The 12817-nt window shown below is 39.2% G+C and overlaps 1 protein-coding gene across 1 annotated transcript in view; it reads right to left on the bottom strand.

Annotated features, from left to right (window-relative positions):
* Eps-15 (Epidermal growth factor receptor pathway substrate 15) overlaps positions 1 to 12817 on the bottom strand; it is a 34895-nt gene that overhangs the window by 9813 nt on the left and 12265 nt on the right. Inside the window, exon 9 of the mRNA XM_090110972.1 lies at positions 231 to 387. Coding sequence (XP_089967098.1) covers positions 231 to 387 — 157 coding nt within the window. The remainder of the gene's footprint in view (positions 1 to 230; positions 388 to 12817) is intronic.

Here is a 12817-nt window from a genome sequence, read left to right as displayed (position 1 = left end):
CGCGTGCCATATTGTGCGCGGGCTGCTGGACTACATTATTTTTACATCAATTCTCGCAAAGCTAAAAAGCTTTGAGTACACAATGAGCTGCACGGTTATCAATGGGCTGCGTACTCACAGGCGCGGCTGCTCGTGGCTAGGCGGAGGACACACGTGCTGCGTGTTCACTGCTACTCACCGGCGCAGCTGCTCGTGGCTAGGCGGAGGACACACGTGCTGCTCGTACTCACCGGAGCAGCAGCTGGTGGGTGCGCGGGCGCGTGCAGCAGCTCCGGCGGCAGCACGGCGGGCGGCGGCTGCCCGCGCAGAGCCCGAGCCACGAGGCACATGGCCGCCGCGAACTGCACGCGGGACAGCTTGCCCGTGCTCGACGTGTCGCACAGCGCCCTGGAGTGATTATTAATTATTAATAATCATTGAAAAATAGCAGGATTATTTTGTAACTTGAAAAAAAAAACTAAACAATCCATACTAATATTATAAATGCGAAAGTGTGTTTATTCATTTTAATGTGACATGGCCATGGGTAACTTTTGACAGCGGTGAAACGACTCATACTAATGCGAATTTAACATCAGGGGAATCCGGGGGCAAAGAAAAATATATGAATATTGTTTTCAATAAAAATGATGATGATGATATTGTTCATGAAACTAATAATAATTCCATAATTCCTGGGCACTGGTGAAAGCGCCCCACGACCAGGCGAGTTTATACGTTCACTAGCTATGCAGGATACTGAGCCATTCTGCGTTCACGCGGCCTGTGGATAGAGAGCATAGCGTACGGGATGTGAGTGGGAATAGGTGGGTGGTTTACTTTAATCAGTCGTAAAAAATTTCCAATTTTAGGAAGATTAGAAACATTTATTTTTATTTATTTATTAATTTATTTATTTATTTATCATTACATCAATTACCTTTACAGGCTTAACCTAATGCGGTATTGACTTACACTAAACTTTTACACAAAACTAAACTAAAAATAAAAACAATATAAACTTACTATCTATGAACTAAATTAAAACAATACAATTAATAGCTAATAATATACATAAGAACCTTTGCTAATTCACCCAACGGACACGTAAAAATATCCACTTTGCTATGGAGGTCATTGAGAATACGTAGTGCTCGCACGAGAGGAGACTTCGCGAGCAGCATGGTTCGCGCCTGAGGGACGTAGAGTAACGGCGGCCTGTGACGCTTCTCAGTGTACATGTCCGGCACACATAAAGAGAGGGATTGCAGCACTCCAGGGTTGTGTGCAAATCCCCGCAATAACTTGATTAAATACAGCGCAATGGAAAATTCACGTCGCACTCTTAGTTCATTATACCCTACCATACCCAGTATGAATAAGGTAGGATACATTAATGGGTAAAAGGGGTATACCCCGTAAAGTTTAAAATAAAGGTGCCTAACAAATTTATTTTGGACCCGCTCTAACATCACATTATATTTTTCTTCATGTGAAAACCAAATAATGGAGTTGTGCTCCAAGTGGCTGCGTATTAACGCGTTGTATAGCACTTTTACAGTTGCTACATTTGTAAAGTCCCTTACGTGCCGCAGTAGAAACCCAAGATTTTTGTAAGCCTTTTTACAAATATTTGTGATGTGGTCACGAAACATCAGATCCGGTGTGAAGTAGACTCCTAAATCGCGCACCTTATTCACCCGTTGAATAGGTACGGATCCTAGCGAGTAGTTGTAGTGTATACTCTTATTTGCGCGAGTGAAACTGACTACGGAGCATTTAGCTATATTGAAATGTAGCTTGTTTTGCTGACTCCAGCTGAAGATATTTAGCAAATCACTTTGTAAACGCTCACAGTCCGTCTCCTCGTTTATTCGGAGAAAAACTTTCAAGTCGTCGGCAAAAAGAAGGCACTGACTGTACTCCAGAACATCCGGTAAGTCGTTAATCATTAGAACGAACTCCAGAGGACCGAGATTGCTGCCTTGACTTACGCCAGACCTTGTAAAGAAGGGCTCGGACTGACTTCTATTAAAAGAGACATACTGCTGCCGGTCCTGCATATACGATGCCCAGAATTGCAAGAGCTTCGGTGTGCATCCTACTTCCGCCAACTTTCTCAATAAGACATCATTGTCGACGGTGTCAAATGCTTTTTGGAAGTCCAGGTATACTACGTCTACCTGTACTCCTGCATCCACCGCCGGAACTAAGTTCGCCATAAGATTGAGTAAGTTAGTGGAAGTACTACGCGCGGGCCGAAATCCATGTTGTGCATCGCACAGCTGCCCCGATACCTGCTCGTACACCCTGTGCTGTATAGCGGCCTCAAAAACCTTTGCAGGCGTTGATAGTACTGCAACAGGTCTGTAATCTTGTACGCTGGTACACAATTTAGCCTTGGGCACGGGTATCACTCGCGTAGTTTTCCATAGTGTTGGAAATGTATTTACATTCAAACACGTATTGAAAATATGCAACAGTGGCTCAGCCAGCACTCGAGCACAATCTTTAAAAATAAAGGCTGGTATACCATCCGGGCCGGCTGAACGTTTTGGCTTCAACCGTGTTAGCGCCTTCCTCACGTCGGCAATGCTAAGAACATCTAGACTTATGCGCGCGCTGTTGGCTCCGCACTGACTCGCTACCTGGGTGTCAAGAACTGGTGGCTCTTTGTTATAAACCTTTTTAAAGAAGGCTGCGAATTCTTGAGCACACTCTTTATCCGTTAGAGGTATACCTTCTTTCATAATAACATTAGCCCTATTTGATGAACCACGTCTCGACTTTATATATTGCCAAAATTGCTTGGGGTCCTTAGAAAATTGATTTTGAATTTTATTTACATGTGCTTTATAAGCATCATCAATACTATTTTTTACTATTTTCCTATACAGTGAAAATTCTCTATAATCACAGTCTAACTTTGTTTTTTTATATTTTTTATGTAGTAAAGATTTTGTTTTAATATTTTTTATTAAGTCTACAGTGTACCAATCTGGATAATGATATTTTAAGTTGATGCTCTTTTCTGTTTTTTTGGGAACACATTCCTCTAGTATACTGTTAATTGTAAGATAGAAATAATTTAGAATATCCTCCATATCGTGCATTTTATACAGTGCGTCCCAATTTACTGACATTAGCTTTGAGTATAACGTGTTATAGTCAGCTTTATAAAAGTTCCATCTCGGCCGCAAATCATGAGCTCTCGAATCCGTCGGGTGGCGGCCGGCGGCGGGCGCAACGGGCGCTACGGGGGCGAGGCTCACGCGCACCGCGAGCGGTGGGTGATACGCGTCCACCGGCACTAGCGCCTCGTCCGCCGCCGATACACACACCGGCGGCTTTGTTCCCGCGTCGAAACCCGTACACAGCACCAAGTCTAACTGACGGCCTAAGCTATTCGGAACGTTATTACATTGGGTGAATTCGCAAAAGTGTATAAAATATTCAAAATAATTTTTAACATTCACTGAGCACGAAAACATATTAAAATCTCCAATAATTATTACTTTCCTATACTTAGTACAAAATTCTTCCAGTATTCTAAATAAAAGTAAATAGTCCCGGTCCGGACTGTTAGGCGGAATGTATACTACACAACACAAACACAAATAATTATTATTTATAAAAATGTTTGCACAAGCCACTTCAAACTTACAAGAGTCTATAGACACGAACGGTATACATACTTGTCGCAGCTCGTACCGCGGCGCGGCCACAAGGAGCGCGCCGCCCTGCTTGCGCCCATCAGCCCTGTCGCAGCGCACTATGTGGTATCCCGCCGGTACAAGTTCCAAGTCATGTATGGAATCAGTGCAGCCAGATTCGGTGATCGCGAACAAATCGGCGTTCATCAAACCTAGGTTGTTTCGTTACCGTGTAATTGATCGTGGTGTCTATTATCGATGTTTGGCACAGAGTATGCAAACAAAGGTTGTCAAATTATTTTGCAACTGTCATGCACCACGACACAGTCGACAGCCGTCGACACTTGTACTTCCGCATTCGATCGAGCCGCTCCTCTGCTGTGTGCGCGCGCGGCGGCTATTGAAACACGTGTATCGCATCGGATGATTGGGCGCAAATTCATCGAGTGCTGCAGCATCTCAAGGTACGTGGTGCATTGTTTTTGCTGCTCACTATATTCCGAACATCGATTTTGTGTTAACGTAATTTTCCCTAATGTAGTAGAAGCCACCCGCTATTTCGGCTTGGTGCGATTCTACATTATTTCTGGTGCCGAAACCCGGGAATTTGCGTATCAATTATCATATTCAAAAGCTTATGGTATTACTGGTCACACGTAATTCATAATCTAAAATCAAATTCAATTCCGTTCGTATTAGGTTCTTTGTTTAACAAAGTAGGAAGTTGTTATAAGATCTATTTAAGCAAACACTTATTTTATCGGTGCTTAAATTCAACCGGCTTAAAACAATTTCATATTCTAAAACTTAATACATATTCAGAAGTACAAGTCAAAAGTGTTTAATTATTGTAGGAACTAGTTAAGCAATCACATATTTCATCGGTGCTTAATTTTACATCGGCCTATAGTAATTTCACATTCCAAAACATAATTCATTCACGTTACAGTTTATCCTAACTACATAACTAATATTAAAACGTAATATTAGGTTAAATCGTAATATAAAATAATTTCATTTTATATTTAACACTCGGGGGTAAATTGACAATCGAACGTCGAACATTCCAGCGGCTCGCGCAGCGCATCATCATTGTAACTTGTTATTGTAAGTTATAATCTGTATTCATTCACATTACCGTTTCATGCGATTTTCATCCTTAACTTCATATGCGTAAAGGTGAAATAATAATTTCATTGTTTCATTTTATTTCATTGTTTGAAAAATTACATCGAAGATTAACTTTGTTATTTTATTGTTTGTGTTTAAACGTTTTTACATTTTGTTTATTCGATATATAAATTTAAATTTAATAAGATGTCTTTATTAACTAAACATACAACTCGGAAGTTAGGTTCTTTGAAAAAATTAAAATCTAAATCAGTGGATGAATATTATACGACTAAGGACTTATCGACATTGCGTAGAAAACGTACTATAGCGCTTAAAAGATTATCGAAGGCGTTAGAAATGGGTAATGCAGCTTTGAGTGATCGTTCACAATACGACCTATTTTTATCGTATCATCAGGAAATTAAACAAATCGTTTCAAATTTCGAAAATGCTCATTTTAATATACTCGATCTGTCAGACGACGCGGATAATGAAACTGAAATTGAGGAACAATTCGATGAATTATATTTTCAGATACAGTCTATTTATATTAGTTTAACTAAACATGATACAAATAATTCGATTAACTCGAACATCATTTCATCGAATATCCGTTTACCTAAAATTACATTGCCACATTTTTCGGGCGATATCAAGCAGTGGCCTGTGTTTTATGATACGTTTAATTCTTTAATTCATAACTCAACGTCAATTTCGGACACGGAAAAGTTTCATTATTTAATTTCTTCTCTTAGCGGAGATGCGTTATCGGTGGTTAAGGCGTTCCCTATGACTCATGAATATTATCGCGACGCGTATGAAGCTCTTATTAATCGCTATAAATGTAAACGAACATTAGCTTTTACTTGTTGGCAAGATATTTTAAACACTAACTTCATGCATAACAACGCAACTGAGTTTCAAAAGTCACTCGACTTATTCGATGAAAATTTAAATATTTTAAAATCTATTGATTTACCGATAGATCGTTGGGATTTTGTTTTAGTTTACCATATTTTATCAAAATTAGACAAGAACTTACGCCGCGATTTTGAGGAGAAATATTCTAACGTGGAGTTGCCGTCTTATGATCAATTAAGGGTTTTTTTGCGTTCCAAATGCGAAGCCTTATTACGAGATACACATTTTTCTGGTGTGAACAAATCTTTAAAGCCTTCGACTACTCAAAATCAATCAACGAAACGTTTCAATTCAAATGCACTTGTTGCTATGAACAATAGAGGTAATTCGAACGATAAGTCTAAAGTTTATTCAAGTAGCTGCGCGTATTGCCGTAAGTCGCATTCTATTTTTTCTTGTCAAGATTTTATTAGTAAATCAATTGACGATCGTATGGCTATTGCCACTCAAAACAATTGGTGCTTTAATTGCCTGAAGCCATCACATCAATTAAAAAATTGCAAATCTATTTTTTCGTGTCGTATGTGTAAGCGTAAACATCACACCTTACTCCATCGCGATCATAACACTAAGATCGAATCAAATCAAATCGGGTCGTCGCTGGTGTCAAGGTCACATACGAATCATACAGTGCTGTTAGCCACAGCTATCGTTCAGGTTAAGGATGCTTCAGGTAATATGCAATCGTTTCGTGCCCTGTTTGATACGGGCAGTCAAAGCAATTTCATAACAGAATCAGCAGTAAAACTTTTAAATTTAACGCCGGCTTCAACAACCGCGGCAATTAGTGGCATAGGGGAAGCGGATGCACCTATTATCGGTGACGTCACTTGTTCTATCGGCACTAACGGTCGAGTTCTATTTAACTTGGATATGCACGTCATATCTAAAATATGTGGCGATCAACCTATCGCTCAACTTAATTCATCAAGTTGGTCCCACATTAAATCGTTGTCGTTAGCGGACCCTGGTTTCGATATACCTGGTCCCATTGACATTTTGCTTGCTGCTGATGTATTCGCTGACTCTGTTCTTAATCAACATATCAAGGGAGGTGTCAACCAACCTACCGCGTTTAACTCAATCTTTGGTTGGCTACTTCTAGGTAAAACTAATATTTCATGTAGTAGTCTGTTGCAGACGTTGCCTGTAATCGATAATGATTTAAATTCATTAGTTCATCGTTTTTGGGAATTAGATTCGGTACCGCAAACTTCAATGCTAACTCCAGATGAGTTATTATGCGAACGTAAATTCGTTGAAGAACACTCACGTGATGAATCTGGGCGTTATATTGTTCGTATTCCATTTAAGAATAATTCAGAACCTACATTTGAAGGCTCTCGCGAAGTTGCTTTGCGTAGGTTCTATGCTATCGAACGTAGGTTGTCACGTGACGCTTTGTTAAAATCGCAATATGTCGACTTTATGTCTGATTACATCGAAAGTGGTCACATGACAGTGGTTCCTGCAGCACAAGTTGGTACAGGAAAATATTACATACCTCATCATTGCGTTCTACGCCCTGACTCTGCGACCACACGCCTCCGCGTTGTATTCGACGCTTCTGCGAAGGATATGCATTCTAAGTCACTGAATGACACACAACTTATCGGCCCAAAGCTACAACCGAATATTTTAAATCTACTTTTACGCTTTAGGGAACACAACGTTGTCTTCATGGCTGATGCTCGTCAAATGTTTAGACAGATTGTAGTAGCGCAAGAACATCGTGATTACCAACGCATTTTCTGGAGGAGTTCTCCTGATGAGCCCCTCTTAGAATATCGTTTAAATACAGTCACATATGGATTAGCTTCGTCTCCGTTTCTCGCTTGCCGTACTCTTCGACAGCTTGCTGAAGATGAGGGAGATTCTTATCCACTCGCAAAACGAGTACTACTGTCTGATGTTTATTGTGATGACGTCACAACCGGATTTTCATCGTTAGAGGTCGCTCAGGAAGCAAAGTCGCAGATTATTAAACTTTTTAAGTGTGGACAGTTTGAACTTAGGAAGTGGGCTAGTAATAAACCGCAGTTATTGTCTGATCTACCCAGTGATACTTGTTTGACTGGATCCGTATCGTTAGACAATTCTGATAATCAAATTCTTAAGGTATTAGGTCTTAAATGGAATCCATCCACAGATACGTTCGTTTTCGAAATTGAATCTACTTATCGGCCATGTACTAAGCGGTCAATTCTTAGTGAACTCGCTAGGGTTTTCGATCCGTTAGGTTTTTTATCTCCCATCACAATTCAATCAAAATGTTTAATTCAGAAGTTGTGGATTCTCGGCGTTGGATGGGACCAAACGCCGCCTAACGAGATCATCAATACATGGAACAAACATCGCACTCAACTTAATCTTTTGAGTGAACTTCTAATTCCTCGGCAACTTACCTGCACGGATGCTGTATCGTATGAGCTACATGGGTTTTGTGACAGTTCTACCCTTGCATACGGAGCTGTCATCTATTTACGTGTTACAGATGCTGTTGGTAATATTCATGTTTTCTTCGTTTGCTCTAAGGCTCGAGTTGCACCTCTTAAACATACATCGTTACCACGACTCGAGCTCTGTGCTGCAGTTCTTCTATCAGATCTTTACAAATTTGTAAAAGATACGTATCTTTCTCGTATTCATATTGATTCTGTATATTTGTGGTCTGACTCAACTATCGTTTTGTCTTGGCTGCGTTCTCATTCTTCGCGTTGGACAACATTTGTCGCGAATCGTGTCAGTCACATACAGGATATCACCCCTACAGACTGGTGGCATCATGTATCCTCAGGTGATAATCCTGCTGATTTGTGTTCGCGAGGTTTATTTCCGAGTGAGCTTGTGCACAATGCCTTATGGTGGGCGGGACCGTGCTGGTTAACCCAAGGTAGTGATACTTGGCCTACGGATACAGCTGTTGTCACATCAAATGAGGAGAAGGTCGTTATGGAGAAGGAGCAACGCAAGGTAGCTCTTTCCGCTGAAGAGAGAGCTCCGATCGAACCAACAATAATTGACTCTTTACTTAATCGTTATTCATCATTTCAAACAATCGTTAACATTTTGGCATTTGTATATCGTTTTATCAATAACTCTAAAAACCCAGCTCAAGCTAATCGTAATAATTTCATTAATAACGTTGAAAGACATAACGCATTATTAAAAATCGTTAAACATGTACAGAGTCAGGTCTTTTCGAACGAAATTGCTAATCTTAAATCGAACAAACCTTTATCGAAACCTTTTCGAAAACTCAATCCATTTATCGATCGATTAGGTATTCTCAGGGTGGGCGGTAGAATTTCACGCGCAGGTTTAGAATACGAACAAAGGCATCCAGCCTTTCTACCGTCTGATCATCCATTAACGTTTTTGATTATCGACAACATTCATCGTAACTACTTGCATCCGGGCATCAATACTACGCATTTCTTACTTCTTCAACAATTTTGGATCATATCGGCAAAACGTACTGTACGCAATCGTTTAAGCAAATGTATACAATGCTATCGAACTAATCCGAAGCCATTACAACCGTTTATGAGTGATTTACCGTCATACCGTGTTAATCAAGTCAAACCATTTTCTATAGTAGGCGTCGATTTCGGCGGACCGTTTCGTATTAAATTAGGCCCACATCGAGGTGCTAAGATTGAAAAGGCTTACCTTTGTCTTTTTATTTGTCTTACAACAAAAGCAGTACACCTCGAGGTGGTGTCTACACTGTCCACTGACGCATTTATAGCTGCGTTACGACGCTTTGTGGCACGCCGTGGTCGATGTAACGTGATACACGCGGATTGTGGAACAAACTTTATCGGTGCAAGAAATCAATTATCGTCTCTTATGCATCAAGCTTCTAATTTAGAAAAGATCGAATTTAAGTTTAATCCTCCATCAGCTCCTCATTTCGGTGGTGTATGGGAAATTCAAATCAAGGCGGCTAAATCTCATTTACTTCGTGTAGTTGGTGATCAAGTTCTTACGTTTGAAGAACTTACAACGCTTTTCGTGCAAATCGAAGCAGTATTAAATTCGCGACCGCTTTGTCCAATCAGTTCGGATCCAAATGATCTATCGGTCTTAACTCCAGGCCATTTCCTTACCTTAGAGCCTTTGACAGCTGTCCCTGATGAAGATCTATCAAATGTTAATATAAGTCGGTTTCATCGGTGGCAGTTGTTACAATCATTTCACCAGAGTTTTTGGTCCAAATGGAAACACGAGTATCTTAACTCACTAACACAACGCGCCAAATGGACTAAGGATTCTAAATTGCTTCAGATAGGCTCAATGGTGATAATTAAGGATGAAAATCGTGCGCCACTACAATGGTCTCTTGCCAGAGTAGTGGATCTTTTACCCGGTTCTGATGGTGTAGCTCGGATTGCAGTAGTTAAAACAGCGAAAAATCATATAATTCAAAGACCGTTGGTTAAGTTATGCCCTCTACCAATCGAGGACTAGCTTAAATCGTTTATCTTTCTTTAGTATCGTAAGGTATCTAGACATTAAGTTATCGTTAGCAATAAGATATCGTGTCTGTGTAACATCTATCGTGTTATACAGAATCAATTAGTTAGGTAACTAGTTTTTATCGTAATCAATAAGTATCATCAATAATTATGCGGATCATTCTTATCGTTCTCGTTCCCATTATGTTCTATTTATCGTCTGACCAGAAAATACCATAGGCATTTTGGTGGGCGGGATGTTTCGTTACCGTGTAATTGATCGTGGTGTCTATTATCGATGTTTGGCACAGAGTATGCAAACAAAGGTTGTCAAATTATTTTGCAACTGTCATGCACCACGACACAGTCGACAGCCGTCGACACTTGTACTTCCGCATTCGATCGAGCCGCTCCTCTGCTGTGTGCGCGCGCGGCGGCTATTGAAACACGTGTATCGCATCGGATGATTGGGCGCAAATTCATCGAGTGCTGCAGCATCTCAAGGTACGTGGTGCATTGTTTTTGCTGCTCACTATATTCCGAACATCGATTTTGTGTTAACGTAATTTTCCCTAATGTAGTAGAAGCCACCCGCTATTTCGGCTTGGTGCGATTCTACATAGGTTATTTCTAAATTCCGTTACCTTTGTTCGAAGACCCCTTGCGTTTTGATTGTGCATTCATTGGCCAAATTTCCGGCTGGTTTAATTTGTTATACAGTGACTCTGGTAGACCAATTATGAACGATGCGTAGTCGCGTTGGGATTTATGAATGATTTTTTCAGTTTTAATACCAGCATCGGAACCACATATACTTTCCACGTAAGTAGTTACGGCTTCTAGTGTTGTTTCAGGTTGCAATCGCCAAACATGTAAGTATTTCTTTCGCTCCATACCTTTTAATGCTAAACATTCCGCATTTTTCCCCACTCGTACGTTACTCAGTTGCTTCAGATTAGATTTATGTTTTTTGGTACGGTCTTCCAGTCGTCTTTCTTGCTATGCTCCTCATTTCTGGGGCTTTCATGGTCTGGTATTGAACCCTGGGTTACATCTGTAACTGTGCTTAAATAAGGCTCCGTGCGACTTTTTGTAGCCCCTGTGAGCTTGTCTTCTTGTCTTTCTATACTGCTGTTACGTATAATATTCCTATTATTATCAGAAGATGACTTACATAACTCAGTTGATGCGATATTAGAAGTTGTTTCCATTAAATTATTGGTCGTTTTCATTTCTAAAGCGCGGACTATGTCCATTATACATCCTAAACTAGACTTTGTTTCATCAAATTGTTTTTGGAGATACTTTATTGCAGTGTCTTGGCTTTCCAAACGAGAAACGATTTCGCTACGCAGTTTATGTAATTCTTCTAACAGCATAGCATCCGTACTACTCGGAGAAGAACTTATTAATCGATTCCCGCGCTGAGTATTAACAAAAGTGGGCGAAGAGAAAGTACTCAAATTCAAGGAATCAACACATTCCGAACATACCCATTTCTTCCTATAATCTAACGTAAATGCCTTAAATAAATCCCGCTCAATATTCAAACATTTTAAATCATATGTTTTCTTGCAATATTGTTTCGAGCATTCCATACCATATGATTTTAACAATAGTTAGGGAAATTTCGATTGACAGAAATATTACGATAAGTCAGGAAAAATTTCTATAAGTCAGGAAAATTTCCATGAGTGAGGAAAATTTCTATAAGCTGGAAAATTTCTATAAACAAGGAAAAATTCTATACGTCAGGAAAATTTCTATAAGCCAGGAAAATTTCCATAAGTCCGGAAAATTTCTATACGTCTGGAAAATTTATATACGTCAGGATAATTTCTATACGTCAGGAAAAATTCCATGAGAAAGGAAAATTTAAGACAGTAAAATTTCCATAAGCCAGGAAAATTTCTATGCGTCGGGAAAATTTCTATAAGCCAGTAAAATTTCTATAAGCCAGGAAAATTTCTATACGTCAGGGAAAATTCCATGACAAAGGAAAATTTAAGACAGGAAAATTTCCATAAGCCTAAATTTCTATACGCCAGGAAAATTTCTATATGCCAGGAAAATTTCCATACGCCAGGAAAATTTCTTTACGTCAGGAAAAATTCTATAAGCCAGGAAAATTTCTATACGTCAGGGAAAATTCCATAAGTCGGGAAAATTTTGATAAGACAGGAAAATTTCTCTGTGGGGAAATAAGTCAGGAAAATTTCGATAAGTCAATAAAAAATAATATTATAAATAAATTATGATAAATACGTATTTAAGGCGATAGAAACGATTCAACTATAAATTTATATTTAAACATGGTATGCATAATAAATAACCTTATAAATAAATAAAATAAATAAATAAATAAATAAATAAATAAATAAACAACGGTTCCGTGAGATGGGAGAGGATACGGAAGATTGCTCTAAACCGTTGTTAGGCGATTGTGAAAATATATTTGATTTGATAGATAAATTAAAAAATTTAATCAGAGAGATAATGTAAAAAGTTGCATTATCAGTTTAATCCTACTAATATTATAATAATAATATTAGTAGGATTAAAACTGCTAATAATGCGAAAGTTTGTGATGATGTGTGTGTGTGTGTGTTTGTTATTCTTTCACGCAAATACTACTGAACCGATTACAATGAAATTTAGCACACATATAGAAGGTAACTTGGATTAACACAT

The sequence above is a fragment of the Colias eurytheme genome, chromosome 16, assembly GCF_061535395.1.
Source record: "Colias eurytheme isolate Ceu_HAF_F1 chromosome 16, ilColEury1 Martin Lab GWU primary, whole genome shotgun sequence".
Classification (NCBI taxonomy): domain Eukaryota; kingdom Metazoa; phylum Arthropoda; class Insecta; order Lepidoptera; family Pieridae; genus Colias; species Colias eurytheme.
The sequence above is the reverse complement of the archived record's forward strand: the minus strand, read 5'-3'. Positions and strand labels throughout refer to the sequence as shown.